General features: G+C 54.1%; 1 protein-coding gene across 4 annotated transcripts; it reads left to right on the top strand.

Annotated features, from left to right (window-relative positions):
• The first annotated feature begins 8,369 nt into the window (after positions 1-8,369).
• On the top strand, positions 8,370-19,888 carry FGFR4 (fibroblast growth factor receptor 4). Of its 4 annotated transcripts, none has more exons than XM_035290641.3 (19): positions 8,370-8,444; positions 8,833-9,012; positions 10,640-10,783; positions 11,484-11,747; positions 11,839-11,919; positions 12,026-12,192; positions 12,677-12,800; positions 13,305-13,495; positions 13,624-13,762; positions 14,107-14,300; positions 14,375-14,520; positions 14,624-14,745; positions 17,188-17,298; positions 17,384-17,574; positions 17,923-18,045; positions 18,154-18,224; positions 18,468-18,605; positions 18,961-19,066; positions 19,199-19,888. In XM_035290641.3, the coding sequence occupies exons 3-19, from the start codon at positions 10,693-10,695 to the stop codon at positions 19,343-19,345; spliced, it is 2,406 nt and encodes an 801-aa protein (XP_035146532.1). In that variant the 5' UTR covers positions 8,370-8,444; positions 8,833-9,012; positions 10,640-10,692; the 3' UTR covers positions 19,346-19,888. The 4 variants fall into 4 exon arrangements, with proteins under 4 accessions (XP_035146532.1, XP_035146531.1, XP_035146533.1 ...); XM_035290640.3 differs by having other exon boundaries at positions 8,833-9,050; XM_035290642.3 differs by lacking the exon at positions 8,833-9,012 and having other exon boundaries at positions 14,107-14,146; positions 14,375-14,470.
• Positions 19,889-23,805: the final 3,917 nt, after the last annotated feature.

The raw sequence follows: 23,805 nt of genomic DNA, 5'->3' as shown, positions 1-23,805 counted from the left end.
TGTCAGCAAGAATCCTGTCTGGGTCAGTTTAGCCAGAATCCCCTTACCCCTCGATGTTTCCTCTTAGTCATTTTCCATTCACTGCTCTCCATCCTGCTCCTTGGCTCAGAATTCCCACTCGCCCATGCTGTATTCAGAATGAAGCCCAATCTCCCTCCGCCTCTGCAAGATCCCATTGCAGTGGTTCCTGTGACTATCTCAATGGTCCTAAATAAAGTCTTTACTGTGCTTTAACAAGTGTCGTTGAGCCGAATATGGTGGCTCACTCCTGTAATCCCAGCACTTTGGGAGGCTGAGGCAGATGGATCATTTGAGGTCAGGAGTTCGAGATCAGCCCAGCCAACATGGTGAAACCCCATCTCTACTAAAAATAAAAAACTTAGCTGGGCATGGTGGCAGGCACTTGTAATCCCAGCTACTTGGGAGGCTGAGGCTGGAGAATTGCTTGAACCCAGGAGGTAGAGGTTGCGGTGAGCTGAGATCACGCTACTGCACTCCAGCTTCGGCGACAGAGCGGGACTCCATCTCAAGAAAAATACATAAATAAAAATAAAAACAAGTATCTTTGAATAATTTTTTTCTTTAACACCAATAGTCAGCCAAATATTTGTTACATAAAGCCATTAAGTTTCAAAGTAATGTGTTATGCAGCAATGGATAACTAATACGCATCTTTTTCCTAAAAGCTGTGGGAATTTATTAAAAGGTTTTAAACAATTAGCAGTGAAAACAGGATGAATTTGCCACCATGTAAACAGATAAGTACTACGGCCAAAGATGGTACACTGTTTCATTTAAGCCCTGGTCATTTAGGTTTTCTGTTATTCACACCCCAAAAAAACCCTACATGGTCCAGGAGGGCACTGGGCAAAGTGGAGAAGGGCACGAGTTTGTTTCCTGCTTCCCTTGAGACCACGAACTCTCACCCTTCCAGCCCAGCCTCTGCCACTTCCAGCTGACGGCCCTCCTCCTAACAAATGTGCATGCCAGCACCCAATGGGTGGGAGGCTTGTAAGCCCAAGTCTAGAGAGAGCTGAGTCCAGCAAACCCCGAAAGCCCCTGTCCTAGCAAGCCAGGCCACAGGTCTATAGTATCTGGGATCAGTGGATAAGGGGCTGGGGGTGCTGCTGAGACTCTGGGAAGCCCCAGGACTAGCCCAGGTTAGTTAGATCCGAGGGAGGTTAGCCAGGACTATAGCCAGGACTAACCTCACTCAGATCCCTCCTCTCTGGTTCCCCTCCATCCACCTTGGTCTGGAGGCCTCCCCAGAGCTCTCCCAGGCTGTCATCAGCTCTAAACTCTTTGCCTCCACAAAAATGCCCCAGGCAACCTGCAGCTCACAGCCTTGCTGTTTTCAGAATATAAATTGGATGGCTTCTCGGACTTTTGGCTAAGATCAAGTGCAGAATATAAATTGGAGACAGATGTGTCCAGAATTGAGGACAGGTGGGAAATGAGAACTGAGGGCTGAAGAGGGGTTATTCTCACAGTTCCTCCCTCTCGGTCACAAGAGTGTGTTGTCCATGCTTTCGGGTGGGTCCCAGGCCCATAGCTGCAAATATTCATGTTGGCTATTGTTCAGGGAGCATGGGTTATGAGCCAGGCATTGCCATTGTTCTTGACATGCATTATCACGCTGAGTCCTCGTGGAAGAAGGATTGTTCCCATTTCACAGAAAATGAAACTGAGGCTTGAGGTTAAGTGATTTGTCCATGACCACAAAGACAGTTTTCGGGACTCAAATCCAGATCTGTCAAGGTGGCTCACGACTGTAATCCCAGAACTTTGGGAGACTGAGGTCAGCAGATCTCTTGTGGCCAGGAGTTCAAGACAACTCTGGCCAACACGGCAAAACCCTTTCTCTACTAAAAATACAAAAATTAGCTGGGCATGGTGGCACATGCCTGTAGTCCCAGCTACTTGGGTGGCTGAGCCAGGAGAATTGCTAGAATCCAGGAAGTGGAGGTTGCAGTGAGCCTAGATCGTGCCACCGCATTCCAGCCTGAGCAACAGAGCGAGACTCTGTCTCTAAAGAAGCCCAGCTCTGTCTGACTCTGACACCCAACCTTTAATCACTCTCTTGCTATCAATGTCACCTCCGTTTTGACCAGCCAAGCTAGACCTCCCTGGAGCCTGTAGAGAAGCCAAGGTAGAAAAGTGTTGGAAAAGAATGGTAATGTGGGCTGGGCGCAGTGGCTCACGCCTGTAATCCCAGCACTTTAGGAGGCCAAGCTGGGCAAATCACGAGGTCAGGAGTTCAAGACCAGCCTGGCCAATATAGTGAAACCACATCTCTTCTAAAAATACAAAAAGTTAGCCGGGTGTGGTAGTGGGTGCCTGTCGTCCTAGTTACTCAGGAGGCTGAAGCAGGAGAATTGCTTGAACCTGGGAGGCGGAGGTTGCAGTGAGCTGAGATCGTGCCACTGTACTCCAGCCTGGGTGACAGAGAGAAACTCTGAATGGTAAAGTGGGTTGGGCACAGTGGCTCACGCCTATAATCCCAACACTTTGGAGGCTGAGACAAGCAGATTGCTTGAGCCCAGGAGTTCAACACCAGCCTGGGCAACATACTGAGACCCTGTCTCAATTTTTTTAAAAAATGGTAATGAGCAATTGTCAATTCTGAGCAGCCTGGTATGGTATGACCCTGTGTACTTTTTCTATATTTTAAAATGTTCTCAAAATAAAAATTGTTTAAAAAAGAAGAAGACGAAGAAGACGAGGAGGAAAGGGAAGAGGAAGGAAGAGGGAGGAAGGAAGAAGAAAAGGAGTGGGGGGCAAGAAAAAGAGGAAGGAGAATAAATGGAGAAAGAAGCTGGGCATGGTGGCTCATGCCTGTAATCCCAGCACTTTGGGAGGCCGAGGCAGGTAGATCACCGGAGGTCAGGAGACCAGCCCGGCTAACATGGTAAAACCCCGTCTCTAGTGAAAATACAAAAAGTATCAAGGTATGGCGGTGCACACCTATAATCCCAGCTACTCAGGAGGCTGAGGCAGGAGAATTGCTTGAACCCAGGAGGTGGAGGTTGCAGTGAGCCAAGATTGTGCCACGGCACTCCAACCTGGGCAACAGGGTGAGACTCCGCCTCAACAACAACAAAAAATTCAATTAAATTGAAGAAAGAAAGAACAAGACTGGGCTGGGTGTGGTGGCTCTCCCCTGTAATCCCAGTACTTTGGGAGGCCAAGGTGGGTGGATCACCTGAGGTCAGGAGTTCGAGACCAGCCTGGCCAAGATGGTGAAGCCCCGTCTCTACTAAAAATACAAAGATCATCTGGGCATCGTGGCGCATGCCTGTCTTCCCAGCTACTTGAGAGGCTGAGGCAGGAGAATAGCTTGAACCCGGGAGGTGGAGGTTGCAGTGAACCAAGATTGCGCTACTGCACTCCAGCCTGGGCGACAGAGCAAGACTCCGTCTTGGGGAAAAAAAAAAAAAAAAAGAACAAGACTGGGTCAAGAGTTAGGGCCAGGCCCAGGCTTGAGTGGGGCCTGAGCAGGGACTGGGCTGGCTTTACCAGCAGCCCTTCTGCACAAGAGCCCCAGTGTTCCCTGGGCCCGGCTGCCATCCAAGAGCAATATCATTGGCACCAGACAAAATCTGCCCTCTCCACCCCCCAACGACTCTGCCCCCAGGCAGGTGGGGGGTGAGACCTGGCCTCAGGAGACCCTCTTGGCCCAACCTGGCATTCTAGAGGCACAAAATCTGCAAACCCCTACCTGGGGCCTGGTACTTCATGGGTGTCCCTTCAAGGCTGCTGGCTAAAAGAGCAAGGAGTGCAGTGCCGAGTCCCAACCCCCGTACCTCCCTCCCCGACACACTCACCTTCCGGTGAATCTCCACCTTCCTAGGCCACAGTTAAGGATGGAGACAGAAACCATCTGATGCAGTAGCATCAATGATCCCACTCTGTGGAGAGTTAGCCCGAGCTCTCCATCTTTGCCCCAAAAGATAGGGGTTCGAGTTCTGCAATTCACTTGTTAGATGACCTCAAATAAGTAATCCCATCTCCCTGAGCTTGTTTCTTCACCTGCAAATCAGAGCTAAGGATTCCTATGCCATCTGGCTTGGTGGAAGAATGAAAGGATATAATCCATGTACAACAGCCAGCATGGTACCTGGCACATAACAAGAGCTCAAGAGTAAGGAGCTCAGGAACAGAAACACATTCCTTTCTCTCAACACTCCTAGAAGAAAGAAGCTGGAGCATGAGCGTTTTCTGGGTGGAGAAACTGAGGCAGGGGCAAGCTAAGAGTAGGATCTTAGGATGACAGGCTCTTGCCTCTGCTAAGCAAGAGTGTGTGTGTGTGTGTGTGTGTGTGTGTGTGTGTGTGTGTGTCTGTCTGTCTGAATGTCTTTTTATTTTTATTTTTTTGGGACAGGGTCTTGCTGTGTTGCCCAGGCTGGGGTGCAATGTGTGATCTCAGCTCAATGCAACCTCCGCCTCCCAGGTTTAATCAATTCTCCTGCCTCAAAGCCTCCCCAGTAGCTAGGATTACAGGCACATGCCACCACACCAGCTAATTTTTGTATTTGTAGTAGAGATGGGGTTTCACCATGTTGGCCAGGCTGGTCTCGAACTCCTGACCTCAAGTGATCGGCCCGCCTCAGCCTTCCAAAGTGCTAGGATTACAGGCGTGAGCCACTGCACCTGGCCATGTCTGAATGTCTTTGAGAAAGAGACTGCAAATGTAACTGGTGAAAGATTGATGTCAGCAAGAGAGTGAGACAGTGTGAAAGGCTTAGGTGCTCTCCCTGACTCACTCAGCATGTCTCCTGGGCTGTAACTGATTACTTATCTCTCTGTCCCCACTACAATGTCAGCAGCTCCTTGAAGGATAGAAGTAGGGTCCAAGCCGGGCAAAGTGGCTCATATCTGTAATCCCCAGCATTTTGGGATGCTAACATGGACAGATGACTAGAGGTCAGGAGTTTGAGACTAGCCTGGCCAACATGATGAAATACCATCTCTACTAAAAATACAAAAATTAGCCAGGTGTGGTAGTACACGTTTGTAATCCCAGCTACTTAGGAGGCTGAGGCAGGAGAATCACTTGAACCCAGAAGGCAGAGGTTGCAGTGAGCCAAGATTGCACCACTGCCCTCCAGCCTGGGTGACAGACCAAGACTCTGTCTCAAAAAAAAAAAAAAAAAAAAAAGGCCGGGCGCGGTGGCTCACGCCTATAATCCCAGCACTTTGGGAGGCCGAGGTGGGTGGATCACGAGGCCAAGAGATCGAGACCATCCTGGGCAACAAGGTGAAACCCCGTCTCTACTAAAAATACAAAAGTTAGCTGGGCATGGTGGTATGCGCCTGTAGTCCCAGCCACTCGGGAGGCTGAGGCAGGAGAATGGCTTGAACCCAGAAGGCGGAGGTTGCAGTGAGCTGAGATCGTGCCATTGCACTCCAGTCTGGGTAACAACAGCAAAACTCCGTCTCAAAAAAAAATTTTTTTTATAGGGCCAGGCATGGTGGCTCACGCCTGTAATCTCAGCACTTTGGGAGGCTGAGACGGGTGGATCACGAAGTCAGGAGATCGAGATCATCCTGGCCAACATGGTGAAACCCTGTCTCTACTAAAAACATCAAAATTAGCTGGGCATGGTTGTGCATGCCTGTAATCCCAGCTACTTGGGAGCCTGAGGCAGGAGAATCGCTTGAACCAGGGAGTTGGAGGTTGCAGTGAGCTGAGATCACGCCACTGCACTCCAGCCTGGGAGTAAGCCTGACAGTAAGACTCCGTCTCAAAAAATAAAAAAAGAAAAAGAAAAAAATTTTCATAATATACGGGTGTGTGTGTGTGTGTGTGTGTGTGTGTATTTTTTTTCCGAGATGGAGTTTTGCTGTTGTTGCCCAGGCTGTCATACAATGGTGTGATCTCAACTCACTACAATCTCTGCCTCCTTGGTTCAAGCAATTCTCCTGCCTCAGCCTCCCAAGTAGCTGGAATTAGAGGCATGCGCCACCATGCCTGGCTAATTTTTTTGTTTGTTTGTTTTTGTTTTTGAGACATAGTCTCACTTTGTTGCCCAAGCTGGAGTGCAGTGGTGCGATCTTTGGCTCACTGCAACCTCCACCTCCCGGGTTCAAGTGATTCTCCTGCCTCGGCCTCCGGAGTAACTGGGACTAGAGGCACGTGCTACCATGCCCGGCTAATTTTTTTGTATTTTTAGTAGAGACAGTTTCTCCATGTTGGTCAGGCTGGTCTCAAACTCCCGACCTCAGGTGATCTGCCGGCCTTGGCCTCCCAAAGTGTTGGGATTACAGGCGTGAGCCACCTCGCCGGGCCAATACGCATTATGTTTTTTTTTTTTTTTTTTTGAGATGGAGTTTCACTGTTGTTACCCAGGCTGGAGTGCAATGGCGCGATCTCGGCTCACTGCAACCTCCGCCTCCTGAGTTCAGGCAATTCTCCTGCCTCAGCCTCCTGAGTAGCTGGGATTACAGGCACGCACCACCATGCCCAGCTAATTTTTTGTATTTTTAGTGGAGACGGAGTTTCACCATGATGACCAGGATGGTCTCGATCTCTTGACCTCGTGATCCACCCGCCTTGGCCTCCCAAAGTGCTGGGATTACAGGCGTGAGCCACCGCGCCCGGCCTGCATTATGTTTTTAATAGAGATGAGAGCTCACTATGTGGCCCAGGCTGGCCTCGAACTCCTGAGTTCAAGCAATCCTCCCACCTCAGCCTTCCACGATGCTGGAATTATAGGCATGAGTCACCACGCCTGGTCCCAATTACTTTCTGATTTATTTTCAGTAGGAGACCATTCTTTTGCTTAAAATATTTTTTTGAAGTTGCCGTAATGGGCCTTGTAGTTATGCAAAGATATGCCACTATCTCTTTGAGAGTGAGGGCGGAAAGAACTAGACTTCTCTGCATAACAATGAGAAAGGAAGTAGCTTCTTAAGGCAGGGTCTTCACTAGCTAGAGCCTCAGATAGGGTCTTGCTCTGTAACCTGTCACCCAGGCTGAAGTGCAGTGGTGCGATCGAGGCTCACTACTGCCTCAACCTCCAGGGCTCAAGCAATCCTCCAGCCTCAGCCTCCCGCGTAGCGGGGACCACAGGTGCCCCTATCCCACTTCCTTCCTTCTCAAGATGCCTTAAGAGAAGCATAGGGCTTGAGATTCAGGTGAGAAATGGGCAGAGATCAGAGGCTGCCTGGCTCCAAATTTAGTCCCAGTCTAGATGCTCAGGAGAGAAGTCAGCCGGGTAGGCATGGAACTAACTGGGAGCACCTACTGTATGCCAGACACTGGAACTATACTGGTGAGGTCTGCAGGCACAGTTCCTCTATTGAAAAATAGAGACAGGGCAACTATGTCACCAGGGCTGGTCTCAAACTCCTGAATTCAAGGGATCCTCCTACCTGAGCCTCCTAGTAGCTAGCACTACAGGCACCCGTCATGTGCCCAACCATTCCACAGCTATTTACATAATTCACTGTTCAGTTACAATTCTTGCAAGTGATGAAGAAATAACAGGTCCTAAATAATTACAGCTAATATTACAAAGCAAGCAGAGCATGCCAGGCTTACACATACTGCTGACATGTCACTTTTTTCAATAACCTCTTGAAGGTGATCCTATCGTTTGCCTGTTTTACTGAAAAGACAGTGAAGACCAAGGCCTTGTGTGATGGTGCTGAGATTTGAGCCTATGATGTCCAGCCCTGCAATCTGTGCTGTGAACCACTTCACTCTGTTTTCTTTCTCCATCCTCACAGTGGAGAAGTCATCTCAGGGGAGCCTGCAAGTTCAGAGGGCTTCCTGGAGGAAGTGAACTGAGAATAATATGAAATTAACCATACCAGGAAGAGGAAATGGTACGTGAAACTGCACAGGGGTTGTAAAGTAGGAGCCAGGAGACTTGGGTCATGGCAATAATCTATGTATAAAGAGCTATGGGAAGCTATAGGAAAAGTTAAGGGAGTGGTTGACACAAATCAGATTTGTGTTCTAAGTATCACACCGAAGGTTGCGCAGAAGACGGGGAAGCCTGGCATTCCCTGAGGGATGAAGAGCAAGGAGCAGAGCTGGGTAGTGGACTAGAATTTGGAAGCCTGGCCTGGGGCCTGGGTAGGGCAAAAGAGGCGGAGCCTGAATGGAGCGTTTGTAGGGGGTGTGCATAGGCTGGGGCGGGGTCCCGGGAGTGGGCTGACCGGGTCGGGGGCGGGGCTCTGGGCCACCCCTGGCGGCGCCTCGCTCCGGCTCGAGCTGATCCAGGCGGGACGGGCCCGATGGGGGCGTGGCAGGAGGTGGGCGGGGAACCAGGGGCGGGCCCGAGGGGCGGGGCAGGAGGTGGGCCGCCCGCGGCCACGCCGCCGTCGCGGGTACATTCCTGGATCCTGGCGGAGGAGCGCTCAGGCTGTCTGCGGACCCTGCCGGGTGCAGGGGTCGCGGCGGGCTGAAGCTAGGAGTGAGGCGGCGGAGGAGCCAGGTAAGCTGGACCCTTTGCCGGGCGTGGAGTCACGCTGCCTCGAGGTGAGCCGGAACCCTTGCGAGCCCGGGCTGCGCTCCCAGCCGCCAGGGGGCGAGCGGCGGCAGGGCTGCGGGGACTGCCCCTCCCGGCGCTGGGGACCTGGGAGTCCGCCGGGCGGCAGGAGGTGGAGGGGGCGGTAAATCAGTAACCCGCAGCGCACACAGGGCCTTTTGTCCCGTTCTGTCCAAAGAGCACCGAGGCCGCGGAGCTGGTTACTCATTGCCCACCGAGGCGGGGGCGGGCAGGCCCTGTGCAGCTACCCTCGGGATCCGCTGATTTGCACCTCCCCCAAGGCTGACCCGGCAGGGGTAGGGGAAGACGAGCGCGCTTGTCCCTCGGCCGCTAGGTGTCTTCGAGCCCGCGCAGAGATGAGGGAGCCAAGGCCCCGAAAGCTTCAGTTACTTACTGCCCGGGAGCCTCCAGCGCATGTGCAGGAGGCTGGATGAGAAGCCAGAACTGTCTGATGCCTAAGGCTGGCCCTCCGTTCCCACGTGCCGGGTGTTCGGTCAGCGGTCAGCAGCCACGGGTGACTCGACTAAGAACTCGGACGTCAGGGCAGCCTGGGTGGGAATACAACTCCTGGGCCTCACCACCCACTCCCAACCCAAGCTGTGTACCCAAAGAGCTGCCCTCCCTGCCAAGCCAAGCTTTGTAGGGAGTTTTACCAAGGAGCTGATTGGATGGATTTGGGAGTTGAGGTGGGCTCAGAGACAGAAGTATCTTGAGGCAGGTAGAGAAGAGGAATGAGGGGCACAGAGGGATGGGCAAGAGAGCACATGTGCCCAGTTTGGAAAGCCAGTGGTTTCAGGGCTCCTGAAGGGGCAGACCATGTGACTAAAGAGATAGGCAGTGGTAGAGAGGGAAGCTTAGGATGTTGAGCTGGATCCTGCTGGGAACAGGTAGCCATTAAGGGCTTGCAATCTGGGGGCACAACATGGCAGACTTGAAGTTTTTTAAAACCCTGCTGGAAGATGAAGGTTGAAGAGCCCCGGGAGAGGATGTTTCCAAAGGCCCATGCAAGAGATGACCATGACCTGCCCTGAGTAGGGGCAGGGGAAGCCAGATGGACTGGATGTGGGGTGGCAGTGACCAAGGAGAAGGAGGTGTAATGGGCTTCCCACACAGGGTAAATCCAGAGAGGCTGGTGCCACCTGTAGCCCCCTAGGACTACAGTGGTCACCATATTCCTTTGTCTCAGCTGAGACTCAGTTCTGAGCATTCCATTTTGGGGAACAAAAGTGTCCTTCGTAGCATCTGGAAAAGGATAGCCGGCTGGGGTATGTGTACATCACAGCCTGACAGGAACAGCGCCCGAACCAGAGGCGACTGGCTGAGGGCAGAGCCAGGGCAATAGGTGAACAGTTCTAGAGCCAGGCATAGGGAGGAGAACATTCCAACACTCTGTGTGCCCAGTTCCAACACACATTATCTTATGTCTTTTATCCTCAAAGCATTCCTATGAGGATAGTAGCCCAGAGAGGGATGGAGGCAAGGAGTTACAAGTTGGTAAGAGTCAGGATTTGAACTTGGCTCCAGTGGATGGATAATTAGGGTCTATATTCTTTACAAAACCATGCATGCCTCAGATGGAGTTGGGGCATAACAAGCAGGGGTATCCAGGGATGTGGTCCTGCTTGCCACAGAAGGCACTGCCTTGTGAGCACCCAGCCCTGGAAATGTCAGTAATGCTGTAAGGAGCAGGGATCAGATCAGATAACATCCAGATGCTGAAGTTTGGCATTGTATTATTTTTCACTTTCTTTTTTGGCTCTTTGGCCATCAGTTCATTTATTCAGCAAGAAATAAAGTATGTGTGCCAAGAGCATGCAGAAGATAAGTCTCCATTCTCTACTTCCCTCTGAGAAAAGAATCCCAAAACTGCTTTCTGTGAACATGTGCCAGGGTCCCAGCAGGACTCAAGGAGAGCAGGAAGCCCAGCCCAGCCCGCTTGCACAACCTACTGTGGGGAGGCCTTGGGCTCTGGCCACAGCAGAGCTGGTTCCAGTCTGCACTGCCACAGCCTGGCCCGGGACTTGGACACATCTGCTGACCACTTCCTGTCTTGGTTTCCTCGTCTGCAAAATAAAGGAAAAGCACCCGCAAAGGTGCACGTGTAGCAGCAGCTCTTTTCCCTCCCTCCCTCCCTGTTTTAGGAAGGCAGTTGTTGGGAAGTCCAGCCTGGGTCCCTGAGAGCTGTGGGAAGGAGATGCAGCTGCTGTTGGCCCTGTTGGGATTCCTGCTGAGTGTGCCTGTGCCTCCAGCCTTGTCCCTGGAGGCCTCTGAGGAAGTGGAGCTGGGTATGGCTTCTGAGGTGGGAGAGGGTGGCAGGGGTGGGAAGAGTGGGCACCAGGAGGGGGCTGCTGGGCTGAGTAAAGCTGGAAAGGATCCTTGCCCAGGCCCTGAGAAGGTGGCAGCAGGGCAGGGCCCAATCACTGAGACTCAGTCAGTGCCTGGCTTCCAGCAAGCATCCATCTATCTCTGTGTCTGCGAGAGAGGACTGGCCTTGCAGGGCGCAGGGCTCTGAGCTGGGATGCAGAGCAGTTGGTGAGCTCCTTGCCTGGGTGTGTGTGTGTGTGTGTGCGTGTGTGTGTGTGTCTGTGTGTGTGTGTGTGTGTGTGCTGTGCACTGGATGTGTGGCCTAGAAGGCCCAGGCAGCATGTGGTATATGCATTATGAGTGTGATATGCCCAGAGGTGTAGCATGAGCCCTGTATGTGGCACCAATGGCATGTGCCATGTGTGCGTGTGTGTATGTGTGTATGTGTGTCTTGGGCAGTGGCATGTGCACTAAATGCTGTGTGTGTGACATGCCCCAAGAGTGTGGCATTTGCCCTGGGTGTGGCATCCGCAGCATGTGGTAATGTGAGTTTCAAGGATGCTGGCCCCTCTAGCATGCATTGTGAGGTGCTTGTGCCCTGCATGTGCGGCATGTTCTCTATGCAGGAGGCTGCCTCGGATGGGGCTGCAGGGTCTGCTGACCTCTGCCCTCTGCCCACAGAGCCCTGCCTGGCTCCCAGCCTGGAGCAGCAAGAGCAGGAGTTGACAGTAGCCCTTGGGCAGCCTGTCCAGCTGTGCTGTGGGCAAGCTGAGCATGGTGGCCTCTGGTACAAGGAGGGCAGTCGCCTGGCACCTGCTGGCCGTGTACGGGGCTGGAGAGGCCGCCTAGAGATTGCCAGCTTCCTACCTGAGGATGCTGGCCGCTACCTCTGCCTGGCACGAGGCTCCATGATCGTCCTGCAGAATCTCACCTTGGTTATAGATGGTAAGAGACTCTAGCAGTGAGTTAAGGGATGCCTAGGAAGAGAGACCTGCCCTTCTTGGACCTCAGACACCTCCCTCTCTCCCTGATATAGACTCCTTGACCTCCAGCAATGATGATGAGGACCCCAAATCCCTTAGGGACTCCTCGAATGGGCATATTTACCCCCAGCAAGGTCAGTATAAGTCTTCAAGGACTTGCATCCGCACTGCTCATCTGGTCACTGAGAAGAGGCCTGTGTAGGAACACAGTCATTCTAAGGGCCTTCCCCCCGACCCCAGCACCCTACTGGACACACCCCCAGCGCATGGAGAAGAAACTGCATGCGGTACCTGCTGGGAACACCGTCAAGTTCCGCTGTCCAGCTGCAGGCAACCCCACACCCACCATCCGCTGGCTTAAGGATGGACAGGCCTTTCATGGGGAGAATCGCATTGGAGGCATTCGGGTGAGTGTGGGACCCCAGAAGGAGCCCTAGACTGTGGACTTGGCGAGCTCTGGTTCAAGTTCCTCTTCTGCCACTCTCTGACAAGTGACTTAACCTCTCAGCCTCAGCAACTCCATTTATAAAGTAAGAAGAATCACTGACTGGTATGGTATCAATAAGCCTTAGCATCTCATCATCTTGATGAGACCCTACTGAGTCAGCTCCATGCTATCATGAGGCAACTGAGTCTCAGAGAAGGCAAGGGCTGGCTTAGAGTGGCACAGATAGGGAGAGGGAGAGCTAAAACTCAAAAGACCCAAGGCTCAGGACTTTGGGGAGCCTTCTCCTTTGTCCCATAGTCCTTGGCCTGGGCCTGATGTCCTCGGGGCCTAGAGAGCTTGAGAAAAGCCCTATGGGCAGGATGAGGATCTAGGCTCCTGGTCCCCTGGCCCCCCTTGGTGGATGTGGTCTGGTGGTCCCATGGGCACACTCCCTCTGTCTGCAGCTGCGCCATCAGCACTGGAGCCTTGTGATGGAGAGTGTGGTGCCCTCGGACCGCGGCACATACACCTGCCTGGTGGAGAACTCTGTGGGCAGCATCCAATACAGCTACCTGCTAGATGTGCTGGGTGAGCATGGGGCAGGGAATTGGGGAGGCCTGACTGTCTTGGGCTCAGTTGTGCCCTCTGGTGGGGCCTAGCTTGGCAGGCAGGATGGACTCAGATGAGTCAAGCAGCTCAGCGACCAGGTGGGTCAGGGAAAAGCACAGGAGTTAGTGTGGCACTGGATGAGCAGGGGTCTGCTAAGAGGAAAAGCAAGAAGGACATCCAGGCTGAGGGCGCAGCCTGAGCTGAGGGCCTAAGTATAACGAACGCCCTGCACTTGCAGTCCAGCATATACCTAGGGCGTGGCATTTATGTGGAAAGCCAGGTGGTGGAGGGTTTTGAATGCTAGGCTGAGATGTCATCCTTGACCCGAAGCAATGGGGAGCCAGGGAAGGTTTAAGCAGGGTAATCAGGACAATAAGCTGCAGAAAGGTCCTTCCCTTGAACTTGAGGAAGGCTGGAGGGAGACAAACAGGGTGCTTCTATGGGTGCTGGTAATCAGGGCTGACCACCTCGCCTGGTCCCCAGAGCGGTCCCCACACCGGCCCATCCTGCAGGCTGGGCTCCCGGCTAACACCACAGCCGTGGTAGGCAGTGATGTGGAGCTGCTGTGCAAGGTATACAGTGATGCCCAGCCCCACATCCAGTGGCTGAAGCACATTGTCATCAATGGCAGCAGCTTTGGGGCCGACGGCTTCCCCTATGTGCAAGTTCTAAAGGTACAGTCCCTGCTACAGCCTGGGTCCCACTCTTCTCCCACCTGGGGTTGGGGGGTCCCCAGCTTCCATCTTGGCCTCTGTGTGGCCCCAGGCCCTGCTGTGACCCCAGAATATGTCCCCCTCCCCAGACTGCAGACATCAATAGCTCAGAGGTGGAGGTCCTGTACCTGCGGAACGTGTCAGCCGAGGACGCAGGCGAGTACACCTGCCTCGCAGGCAATTCCATCGGCCTCTCCTACCAGTCGGCCTGGCTCACGGTGCTGCCAGGTGAGCACCTGAGGGACCAGGAGATGCTGCAAGGTGCCCCTCTGGTCCAGCCATGGGGGACGTGGCCTGTCCGGTGGTCAGTCTCTATTGGTCTGTGGGGTCTGGCCTGTGAGGCAGTGTGTGGATTTGTGTTTTTGAGCTGTATGACACCCCCTCTCTACATGTGGCTGTCCATGTGACCCTCTGCTGAGGTATGGGAACCTGGGACTGGGCATAACTACACCTTCCTCCGTTTGTGTCCCCATGCATGTTGGGAGCTGGGAAGGCCTGAGTGGGGCGCATGGGACGGCCAGTCTCGCCACTGACCCGTTTGTCTGTCTGTGTGTATTCATGTGCGAGGGCAGAGGAGGACCTCACGTGGACTGCAGCAGTGCCTGAGGCCAGGTATACGGACATCATCCTGTACGTGTCGGGCTCCCTGGCCTTGGCTGTACTCCTGCTGCTAGCTGGGCTGTATCGAGGGCAGGCACTCCACGGCCGGCACCCCCGCCAGCCTGCCACTGTGCAGAAGTTGTCCCGCTTCCCTCTGGCCCGACAGGTATTGGGCGCATCCCCCACCTTGTGTGTTGCAGCCTGACTCTAGCAGGCAGAACCAAGTCTCCCACTTTGCAGTTCTCCCTGGAGTCAGGCTCCTCCGGCAAGTCAAGCTTATCCCTGGTGCGAGGTGTACGTCTCTCCTCCAACGGCCCTGCCTTGCTCGCCGGCCCCGTGAGTCTAGACCTACCTCTCGACCCACTATGGGAGTTCCCCCGGGACAGGTGCGCTGAGCTGTGTGGGGGCGGGGACACGGGCGCTGGGTTGCAACCCACCCTTATCAGGAGTGATTCGGAGGTCTGAGGCATGCACTCTCTCCATCTCCAGGCTGGTGCTTGGGAAGCCCCTGGGCGAGGGCTGCTTTGGGCAGGTAATATGTGCAGAGGCCTTTGGCATGGACCCTGCCCAACCTGACCAAGCCAGCACTGTGGCCGTCAAGATGCTCAAAGGTGAGTGTGGCTGGGTGCAGTGACTCACACCTGTAATGTCAGCCCTTTGGGAGGCCAAGGTAGGAGGAGGATTGCTTGAATCCAGGAGTTTGAGGTAGCCTGGGCAATATGGTGAGACTCCATCTCTACAAAAAGAGTAAGAAAATTAGCTGAGTGTAGCGGTATGTACCTTTAGTCCCAGCTGCTAGGAAGGCTGAGGCAGGAGGATCCTTTGAATCCAGGAGTTGGAGGTTGCAATGAGCCATGATCAAGTCACAGTATTCCACCCTGGGCAACAGAGTGAGACCCTTTCTAAAAATAAATAAATAAAAATAGGCCAGACGCAATGGCTCATGTCTTTGTAATTCCAGCATTTTTGGAGGCTGAGGCGGGCGGATCACGAAGTCAGGAGTTTGAGACCAGCACATCTCTACTAGAAACAGAAAAATTTTAGGCCAGGCACAGTGGCTCACGCCTGTAATCCCAGCACTTTGGGAGGCTGAGGCAGATGGATCATGAGGTCAAGAGATCAAGACCATCCTGGCCAACATGATGAAATCCTGTCTCTACTAAATATACAAAAATTAGCTGGGCATGGTGGCACACACCTGTAGTTTCAGCTACTCGGGAGGTTGATGCAGTAGAATCATTTGAGCCTGGAAGGCAGAAGTTGTAGAGACCCAAGATCACGCCACTGCACTCCAACCTGGTGACAGAGCGAGACTGTCTCAAAAAAACAAAAAAATTAGCCAGGCGTGGTGGTGGTCACCTGTAATCCCAGCTACTCTGGAGGCTGAGGCAGGAGAATCACTTAAACCCAGGAGGCAGAGGTTGCAGTGAGCTGAGACCATGCCATTGCACTCCAGCCCGGGCAACAGAGGGAGACTCCGTCTCAAAAAAAAAAAAAAAAAAAGAGAGAGAAAAGAAAAATAAAAGGTGAATGTGACAGCCTGGAGGCGGTGCTATGGCACTGGGGCTCACGGTGCTACCAGGTGAACCTTGGAGCTGGGAGAGGCTGCAGGATCCCACCCTTAAGCCTGCAATTCAACTCCACTCCTGACCCTGGCAAGTGACTTCTGACCCTCAGTTTCCCCTCGTGTCATGTAGAGTAAATAATGGTCCCTATCTCCCAGCTCAAGAATTGGGGAAAATGCCTGGCTTACAGTCAAGGCCCAATAAATCACCACTGGGGTGGCGATGATGATAAGAATTTGGTGTGACAGGCTTGATATCCCCTGTCAGCATTGGTCTGTGTCAGCCTTGACTTCACATCTCCTTGTCAGCCTCACAGGCCCTCTACCTCCTTCTCCATGGTTCCCCCCAGACACACGCTTAGCTTCCCTTAGATCCTCTCTAGGTGTATCCCCTGCGTCCACTGCTGTAGGAGGACAGCCCTTCTGCTTGCACCCAGTCCAGCCCCAGGGTGCTCTTGCAGAGCAGTCTTGCATGCTGCCCATCAGGGCCTCTTGTTCCAGTTCCCCAGCCCCCTCTGCAAGAATGCCCTCAACTCCTCTTCTGCTCCTCCCCTCCTCTCTACACAGCTGGGGCCACCTGGTGTTCCCTGGGAGGCAGGGATTGAGAAATGTGCATGGTGAGATTGGCGTGTGTGGGTGGGGGGTGTTATGTCATTGGCCCAGGGCCACAGTTCAGCCCCAAGGGTCTAGCCAGAGAAGCCAGAGCAGCCTTCTTCCCAAGCTCCCCTGGCTACACCCTGCCTGCCAATAGCTTCCTGAATTCCAGGCCAGTTGGATGCCAGGCCCTGGTCAAACAGACCCCAGGGCGCCAACCTGCTTTCCACATGCAGGAACTTTGACCCCATGCAGAGACTACTGCCAGCCCCTCCAGAGGCAGCTTGCTTCCTGCTCCAAGCTCTTCCCTCTCTCCTGTTTCCTGGACCTGCCCACTGGAGGACCTGCCTTTTTTTTTTTGAGATGGAATCTCTCTCTGTCCCCCAGGCTGGAGTGCAGCGGTATGATCTCAGCTCACTGCAACCTCTGCCTCCTGGGTTCAAGCAATTCTCCTGCCTCAGCCTCCTGAGTAGCTACAGGCATGCACCACCATGCCCAGCTAATTTTTCTATTTTTAGTAGGGTCAGGGTTTCACCATGTTGGTCAGGCTGGTCTCGAACTCCTGACCTCGTGATCCACCTGCCTCAGCCTCCCAAAGTGCTGAGATTACAGGTGTGAGCCACTGCACCCGGCCCTAGGCCTGCCTCTTATATCCTTGATAAAATGGCATCCTTGAAACTGCTGTGACAGGTAGGGTGTGAACCACTGCTCCATTTCCCACAAGACGACCCTGAAATTCAGAGATGCTAGGAGACTTTTTCAAGGCCACACAGCCTAGCAAGGATTGTGGCCTAGGTGACCCCTAGGTCCAGTGCTCCTTGTCCTGGCCCTGCCTCTGCAGTCTCCCTCATGTAGTTGGAGGGCAGCTTCTTCACCCCGTCTGCTGCCTTTGCAGGCAATGCTTCTGACAAGGACTTGGCAGACCTGGTCTCAGAGATGGAGGTGATGAAGCTGATTGGCCGACACAAGAACATCATCAACCTGCTGGGTGTCTGCACCCAGGAAGGTGGGGCAGAGGCGGGGCTGGTGGCATGGGCCATTAGGGCTCAGAGCCACAGCTTTGGCAGCCTCTCCGTGCACTCCCTCCGTAGGGCCCCTGTATGTGATCGTAGAGTGCGCCGCCAAGGGAAACCTGCGGGAGTTCCTGCGGGCCCGGCGCCCCCCAGGCCCCGACCTCAGCCCTGACGGTCCTCGAAGCAGTGAGGGGCCACTGTCCTTCCCAGTCCTGGTCTCCTGCGCCTACCAGGTGGCCCGAGGCATGCAGTATCTGGAGTCTCGGAAGGTATAGGCGGTGGGGCTCTGGGCCTCTGTCAATCTCTCCATCTCCACTCTTAGGCCTGTGGCATTAAATGTCCCCAGCTTCTCCCTCTCTGCTCTTTTTCATTACCCCACCTCAATGTCCCCAAGCTTTCACACCTTCCCAAATTCCCCACTTGTTCCTCACACTTGCCTCGCCCATAGGCTCGGAGAGGGGAGAAGGGATGCAGGAGTGGGTGCTCCCCCTTTCTAAACCTCAACCTCTATCTGTAAAGTGGGTGGAGGGCCCCTTCCCCCAGGCCTGCTGGTGGGTGGTGTGTGCTCAGCTCCCATCCAGGAGTCCTGTTGCACGCAAACTCTTCCTCCCCCGCAGTGTATCCACCGGGACCTGGCTGCCCGCAATGTGCTGGTGACCGAGGACAATGTGATGAAGATTGCTGACTTTGGGCTGGCCCGGGGTGTCCACCACATTGACTACTATAAGAAAACCAGCAATGTGAGGGAGATGGGCAGAACTGGATGGGGGTAGAGATAGGGCTGGGCCTGGGGCTGGCAGGCTTGGGGACCTGTGGGACTCTGTACTGAGGCCTCCGCTCCTCTCCAGGGCCGCCTGCCTGTTAAGTGGATGGCGCCCGAGGCCTTGTTTGACCGAGTGTACACACACCAGAGTGACGTGTGAGTCCTGCCAGCCGTTACTGTCCTACCCCAGAAAAAGGGCAAAACACTGCCCAGTCACATGGCCCCAGGAGTCAGGTGCTCAAGGGCTCCTTCAGATTTGGCCTGGGACCCGAGTGGGACCAGCCTCGGGGGAGTCCATTCCTCACCAGCTGTGGTGGGTTGTACCTGTGGGGTTCCTCCATCCTAACCTTGGTTGTAGGGAGGACGCTGAGCCCCACTGAGCCCTGGCCCTGTCTCCAGGTGGTCTTTTGGGATCCTGCTGTGGGAGATCTTCACCCTCGGGGGCTCCCCATACCCTGGCATCCCAGTGGAGGAGCTGTTCTCACTGCTGCGTGAGGGACATCGGATGGACCGGCCCCCACATTGCCCCCCAGAACTGTGAGGCCTTATCCTGCCCCTGCCGCCAACTTTCCAATCCTCCTCCTTCGCCCTGACCATGGCCTCAGGGTTTGCCCCAGCCAGGAGGACAGCACTACTCTTCCTCCTCTTTCTCCTCCTTCTCCTCCGCGCTTCCCTCCTCCCCCCTCCTTCCCCCTCCTCCTTCCTCTCTCTTCCCCCTTCTCTTCCTCCTCCCCTCCCTCCACCCCCTCCTCCTAGTGGAGCATCTTGGCCTGGCTTCCACTGATGACCCTGCCTATCCCTCATCAAACTCCCCACTCAGACAACTCCCCAGTCCTCCCCTTCTCCCACAAAGCCTGAGGCTCCCTGTGACCCTCCACCCCACCTCTCCTAGGTACGGGCTGATGCGTGAGTGCTGGCACGCTGCACCCTCCCAGAGGCCCACCTTCAAGCAGCTGGTGGAGGCACTGGACAAGGTCTTGCTGGCCGTCTCTGAGGAGGTACATTCCCCTCCCACCCACCACCTCCCTCTGCCTGCTCCCCTCCAGGCCTCAAGGCCTGGCCTGACTGTGTGGACATGCGCCCTGCCCATCCTGGGTGCTGCAGAGGCTGACCAGCTATATTCCCCACAGTACCTTGACCTCCGCCTGACCTTTGGACCCTACTCCCCCTCGGGTGGGGATGCCAGCAGCACCTGCTCCTCCAGCGATTCTGTCTTCAGCCATGACCCCCTGCCATTGGGATCCAGCTCCTTCCCCTTCCCTGAAGTGCAGACATGAGCTCAAGGCTGTGTGGGCACATAGGCTAGTGGCCTTGGGCCTTGGGGCTCAGCCACAGCCTGGTGCAGTGCTTGACCTTGGCAGCACGGGGCTCCTGACCCCAGGGTGCTGTCACAGGTTTCTGGTTCTGCTTTGGGTAGATCCCTCCTTGGTGGTGGGGTTCGTAAAGGCTTCCTGCTCTGGCCTTGGGTTTCCAACCTACAGCTCAACTCAAGTCTCAAGGCCTTGCCCTTGCCCTTGCCCTTGGAGTGGCAGTGCCTGTGTCCTGATGGCCTGAATGTCAGGGTTCTTCTCAGCCTCTTGGACCTTGGCGCTCGGTCCCCATCTCGGGTTTGGCTAAGCCTGGCTGGAAGCTGCTATGCTAAACCTCCTGCCTCCCAACACCAGCAGGAGGTTCTGGGCCTCTGACCCCCTTTCCCCACACCTCCCCTTGCTGCTGCTTGCCCCAGCATCTTGACGGAACATTGGCCCCTGAACCGAGAAGCTGGAAGCCTGCCAAAAACAGAAGCAAATGGCCTTTTATAAATTATTTTTTTGAAATAAGTTCTGTGTGCCTGGGTCTTCTCTGAGCAACATGGAGGGGAGGGATCCCCCCAGCAGAAAGTTCTGCCTGTGGGATGAGGACTGAGGGCCCTGGGCCAGGCTATCAGCTCTGCCACCTCCAGCTGCCCCAGGAGCCAGTGTGGGCCTGCCTGGGTCCGTCTGTCCCACCAGCAACATCTTGTGTCTGTGACAAGAGAGAATGAGTGTTAATGGGCTGAGTGCATTGCACCATCCATAGTGCAACTCCTGTACCCTCTGCATATGCGTGTGCATGCATGTGTGCCCTGCAGCTGTCCCCAAGGGAGCTGGCAGCCCCCCTCCCCCATCTGCTCAGCATTAACCAAGCTGACCATTAACACAGCGTGAAAACCTGAAACCCAGCCTCAGGCCATGGCCTGCTCCCACGCTCTGCAGGCTCAGGCTGGGGGCTCGTGGGGGCGGTGCCTGCCCCGCTCTGGCCAGTCTCCCAGGCAGCAGCTGGTTGCCGCCCGCCTGGGCTGCAGCTGTCCCTGCCTGCCTGGTCCTCCACTGGTGAGCTGTCACAGCCCTGTTCTCAGAGCTCCTCAGAGGGAGCAGCTTCTCAGGGCTCTGAGCCTAGAACTTTCCCTGGCCCCATCCTGGCATGTACTGCTACTCCCCAGCCCCTGAACCTTGAGTGGGCCATGGGGGGGCCCAGGCATGGTGTCTGACCCAGTGCTTGGCACTCTCCTGAACTTTTCCTACAGGCCTCAGGCTGGGACAGGACTACCCAACCAGGACAGCCTTTATGAAGGCCACCTGGATTGCCCCCATGGGCTCACAGGGAGTGGTGGCTGAAAACAGATATGTGGTCAGAGGAGTTACATATAGGAATTTGAGGCTGGGTCCTCAACCTAGGGCCTCCTCGAAAGACTGAGCAGCAGCTCATGATTGTGTGTCCCCACTCTGGGCTCCCCATACCTCTCACTGTAGGCTGACAGCATCCCAAACAGAACTACTCATCTTACCCCCAAAACTGCACTTTCTGCAAGGCAGGAACCAGGGAGTCACCTGACCACTTCCTTTTACTCAAGAACCCTGTTTCAGGCTGGGCGTGGTGGCTCAAGTCTGTACTCGCAGCGCTTTTGGAGGCTGAGGCGAACAGATCACCTGAGGTCAGGAGTTCCAGACCAGCCTGGCCAATGTGGTGAAACCCCGTCTCTACTAGAAATATAAAAATTAGCGGGGGCATGGTGGTGTGTGCCTGTAGTCCCAGCTACTCAGGAGGCTGAGGCAGGAGATTCATTTGAACCCGGGAGCCAGAGGTTGCAGTGAGCCGAGATTGTGTCACTGCACCCTAGTCTGGGTGACAGAACAAGGCTCAGTTTCAAAAAAAAAAAAGAATCCTATTCCCTAATGCACTTCCAGGGTCTAGCCGTGACTCCTGAGGCCAGCACTGCCACCTCTCTGATGATCACTGTCTTTGCCCATGAGTAGGGTGCGCCTGTCCCGCCTGCAACCTGGGGCGTAGTGTTTAGGATGAAGCACAGTGTAGATGCACATAGGCTTAGGGGAGGGTGTGATGCAGATGCCCATGGGTTGGGCTGCAGTGCTTTCCTGGGAGCTGGTGCTGGGGCCTTTGTGTCCCTGAGTGCCCACTCCCAGCTCTAGATCTCCAGCCTCCCTTTTGCTCCCTCCCCTGCCAGTGGCTCCAGAGGCAGCTTCCAAAAGCAGCCTGGGCTTATGCTCCCTCCTGCACTCAAAGACCCCCACTAACTCCCGAAAGCCCCCAGACTCCCTCCCTCCCTTTCTTCCTCCCTTCTTTCCTTCCTTTCTTCCTTCCTTCCCTCCCCTCTCTCTTACTTTCTCTCTTTGTCTCTCTTTTGTCTCTCTGTCTTTCTTTTCTTTTCCAAATGAAGGAACATGAGTCTTTCTTCTCTCTCTCCCTGTCCTTCCTTCCTTCTTTCCTTCTCTCCCTTTCCTTCTTTCTTTCTTTCCTTTCTCTCTCTCTCTCTCTTACTCAATCTCTCTCTCTTTTTTTTTTCAATCTCTCTTTTTCTCTTTCTTTCTTTTGATTGCCCAGACTGGAATGCAATGACGCCGTGATCACGGCTCCCTGCTGCCTCAAACTCCTGGACTCAAGCAATCCTCCCACCTCAGCCTGCCGAGTGCCTAGGACTACAGGTGCATGCCACCACACATGGGTAATTGTTTTTTATTTTTTGTCAAGATAGGGTTTTGCTATGTTGTCCAAGCTGATCTCAAACTCCAGGCCTCCAGCCATCCTCTTTGGTCTCCCAAAGTTCCCAAGCCCCAAACATTCTGACTGAGCCCCACTCTTCAATGTAGAGTCTCCCATTAGGAGACTATATATATAGGGTCTATACATGTAGGGTCACTGTTCATTGACTGTGTCTACCTGTCCAGCCAATCACAGGAGAAGCAGATCCCTTGGACCTGACCTTGGGAAGGCGAGGATTGGGACATTAGAATAGTGTGTGAGGATGCTATTCTAAGGGAATGTGGAACAACAGCCCCATTTTCCATGTTTCCACCGTGCCCCTGCTGCAGTGCCAGGCTCAACCAGAACACTCTCCCCTGCCACAGCCTCGCTGGATAAAGAGTATGCTTTCTTTTTAATGGTGGAAAAACTGAGGTCCAGGGTCACAAGAATGGGGCTCCAGGAAGGAGCTAGGCTGAACCCCAGGTTTCCAGAAGGCCATATGCACATTGGAGACCAGACCCGGGTCACTCAGAGTGACAGGGCCAGCTGCTGCCTGGTTGGTCCTGAGGGCCTGAAGGGGCCCAGCTGTCCACCCTGCACCCCCTCCCTGCCAGCGTCCTTGGCAGGCACATGCTTACTAGGGGACATTCCACATTCCTGATGTCCCATGTCAGAATGTCACAGATACTGCTAATTCCCCAATGCAAGCTCTAATGCTCCAGCTCGCCTCTTGCATGGCAGCAGCTGGGGCCTGGCCTCCCTGGTCTGCCTGAATTCTAGCCAGTGACAGGGGCCCATAGAAAAAGCACTGAGGCTGGGCACAGTGGCTCACCCCTGCAATCCCAGCACTTTGGGAGGCCGAGGCAGGAGGATCACCTGAGGTCAGGAGTTCAAGACAGCCTGGCCAAACATGGTGAAACCCCGACTCTACTGAATATACAAAAATTAGCCGGGCACAGTGGTGGTCGCCTGTAGTCCTAGCTACTCGGGTGGCTGAGGCAGGAGAATTACTTGAACCTGGGAGGAAGAGGTTGCAGTGGGCCAAGATCATGCCATTACACTCCAGCCTGGGCAACAGAGTGAGACTCTGTCTCAAAAAAAAAAAAGAAAGGCACCGAGCCCACCTCCAGACTCTGCCTCTTGCTGGCTGTGAACATAAGGCAGGGCTCTGGTGGCAGCAAGATGGTGACTCTGACTTGGGAAGCCCTAGCCAAGGGACGGGAGGCTGCCGGCTGGGAAATGAGCACCTGGGAGGGATGGGGAGGCACACGGCATGGGAGGGGAGGTGCTGCAAGTCTGAGTATCCTCCATTTGAAGTGCTTGGGACCAGAAGTTTCAGATTTCAGATTTTTTCATGGTTTGTCATATTTGCGTGTACATAACGAGATGTCTTAGAGACAGGACCTAAATCTAAATGCAAAATTCGTGTTTCACATACTAAATGTTTCTAATTCAAAATTTCACATTTCAAATTCAAAATTTATGTTTCACACACTTTGTATACATAGACTAAATGTAATTTTATACAATATTTTAAATAATTTTGAGCAGAAAAAAACTCTGTGTACCTTGAACCATCAGAAAGCAAAGTAGGGGGCCTAACATGGCGACTCACACCTGTAATCCCAGCACTTTGGGAGGCCAAAGTGGATGAATCACCTGGGCTCAGGAGTTCGAGACCAGCCTGGGAAAATTGGTGAAACCCTATATCTACAAAAAATACAAAAATTAGCCA

This window comes from Callithrix jacchus, chromosome 2 (genome assembly GCF_049354715.1).
Source record: "Callithrix jacchus isolate 240 chromosome 2, calJac240_pri, whole genome shotgun sequence".
Lineage (NCBI taxonomy): Eukaryota > Metazoa > Chordata > Mammalia > Primates > Cebidae > Callithrix > Callithrix jacchus.
The sequence above is the reverse complement of the archived record's forward strand: the minus strand, read 5'-3'. Positions and strand labels throughout refer to the sequence as shown.

What these genes read in the sequence shown, in the direction of transcription:
- FGFR4 (XM_002806606.5), top strand. Translation starts at nt 10,693, where the DNA reads ATGCAGCTGCTGTTGGCCCTGTTGGGATTCCTGCTGAGTGTGCCTGTG. An exon ending in GCTTCCCTCTGGCCCGACAG is followed by an intron (nt 14,301 to 14,374) that starts GTATTGGGCGCA and finishes CCCACTTTGCAG; the next exon opens with TTCTCCCTGGAGTCAGGCTC. An exon ending in TACACACACCAGAGTGACGT is followed by an intron (nt 18,225 to 18,467) that starts GTGAGTCCTGCC and finishes CCCTGTCTCCAG; the next exon opens with GTGGTCTTTTGGGATCCTGC.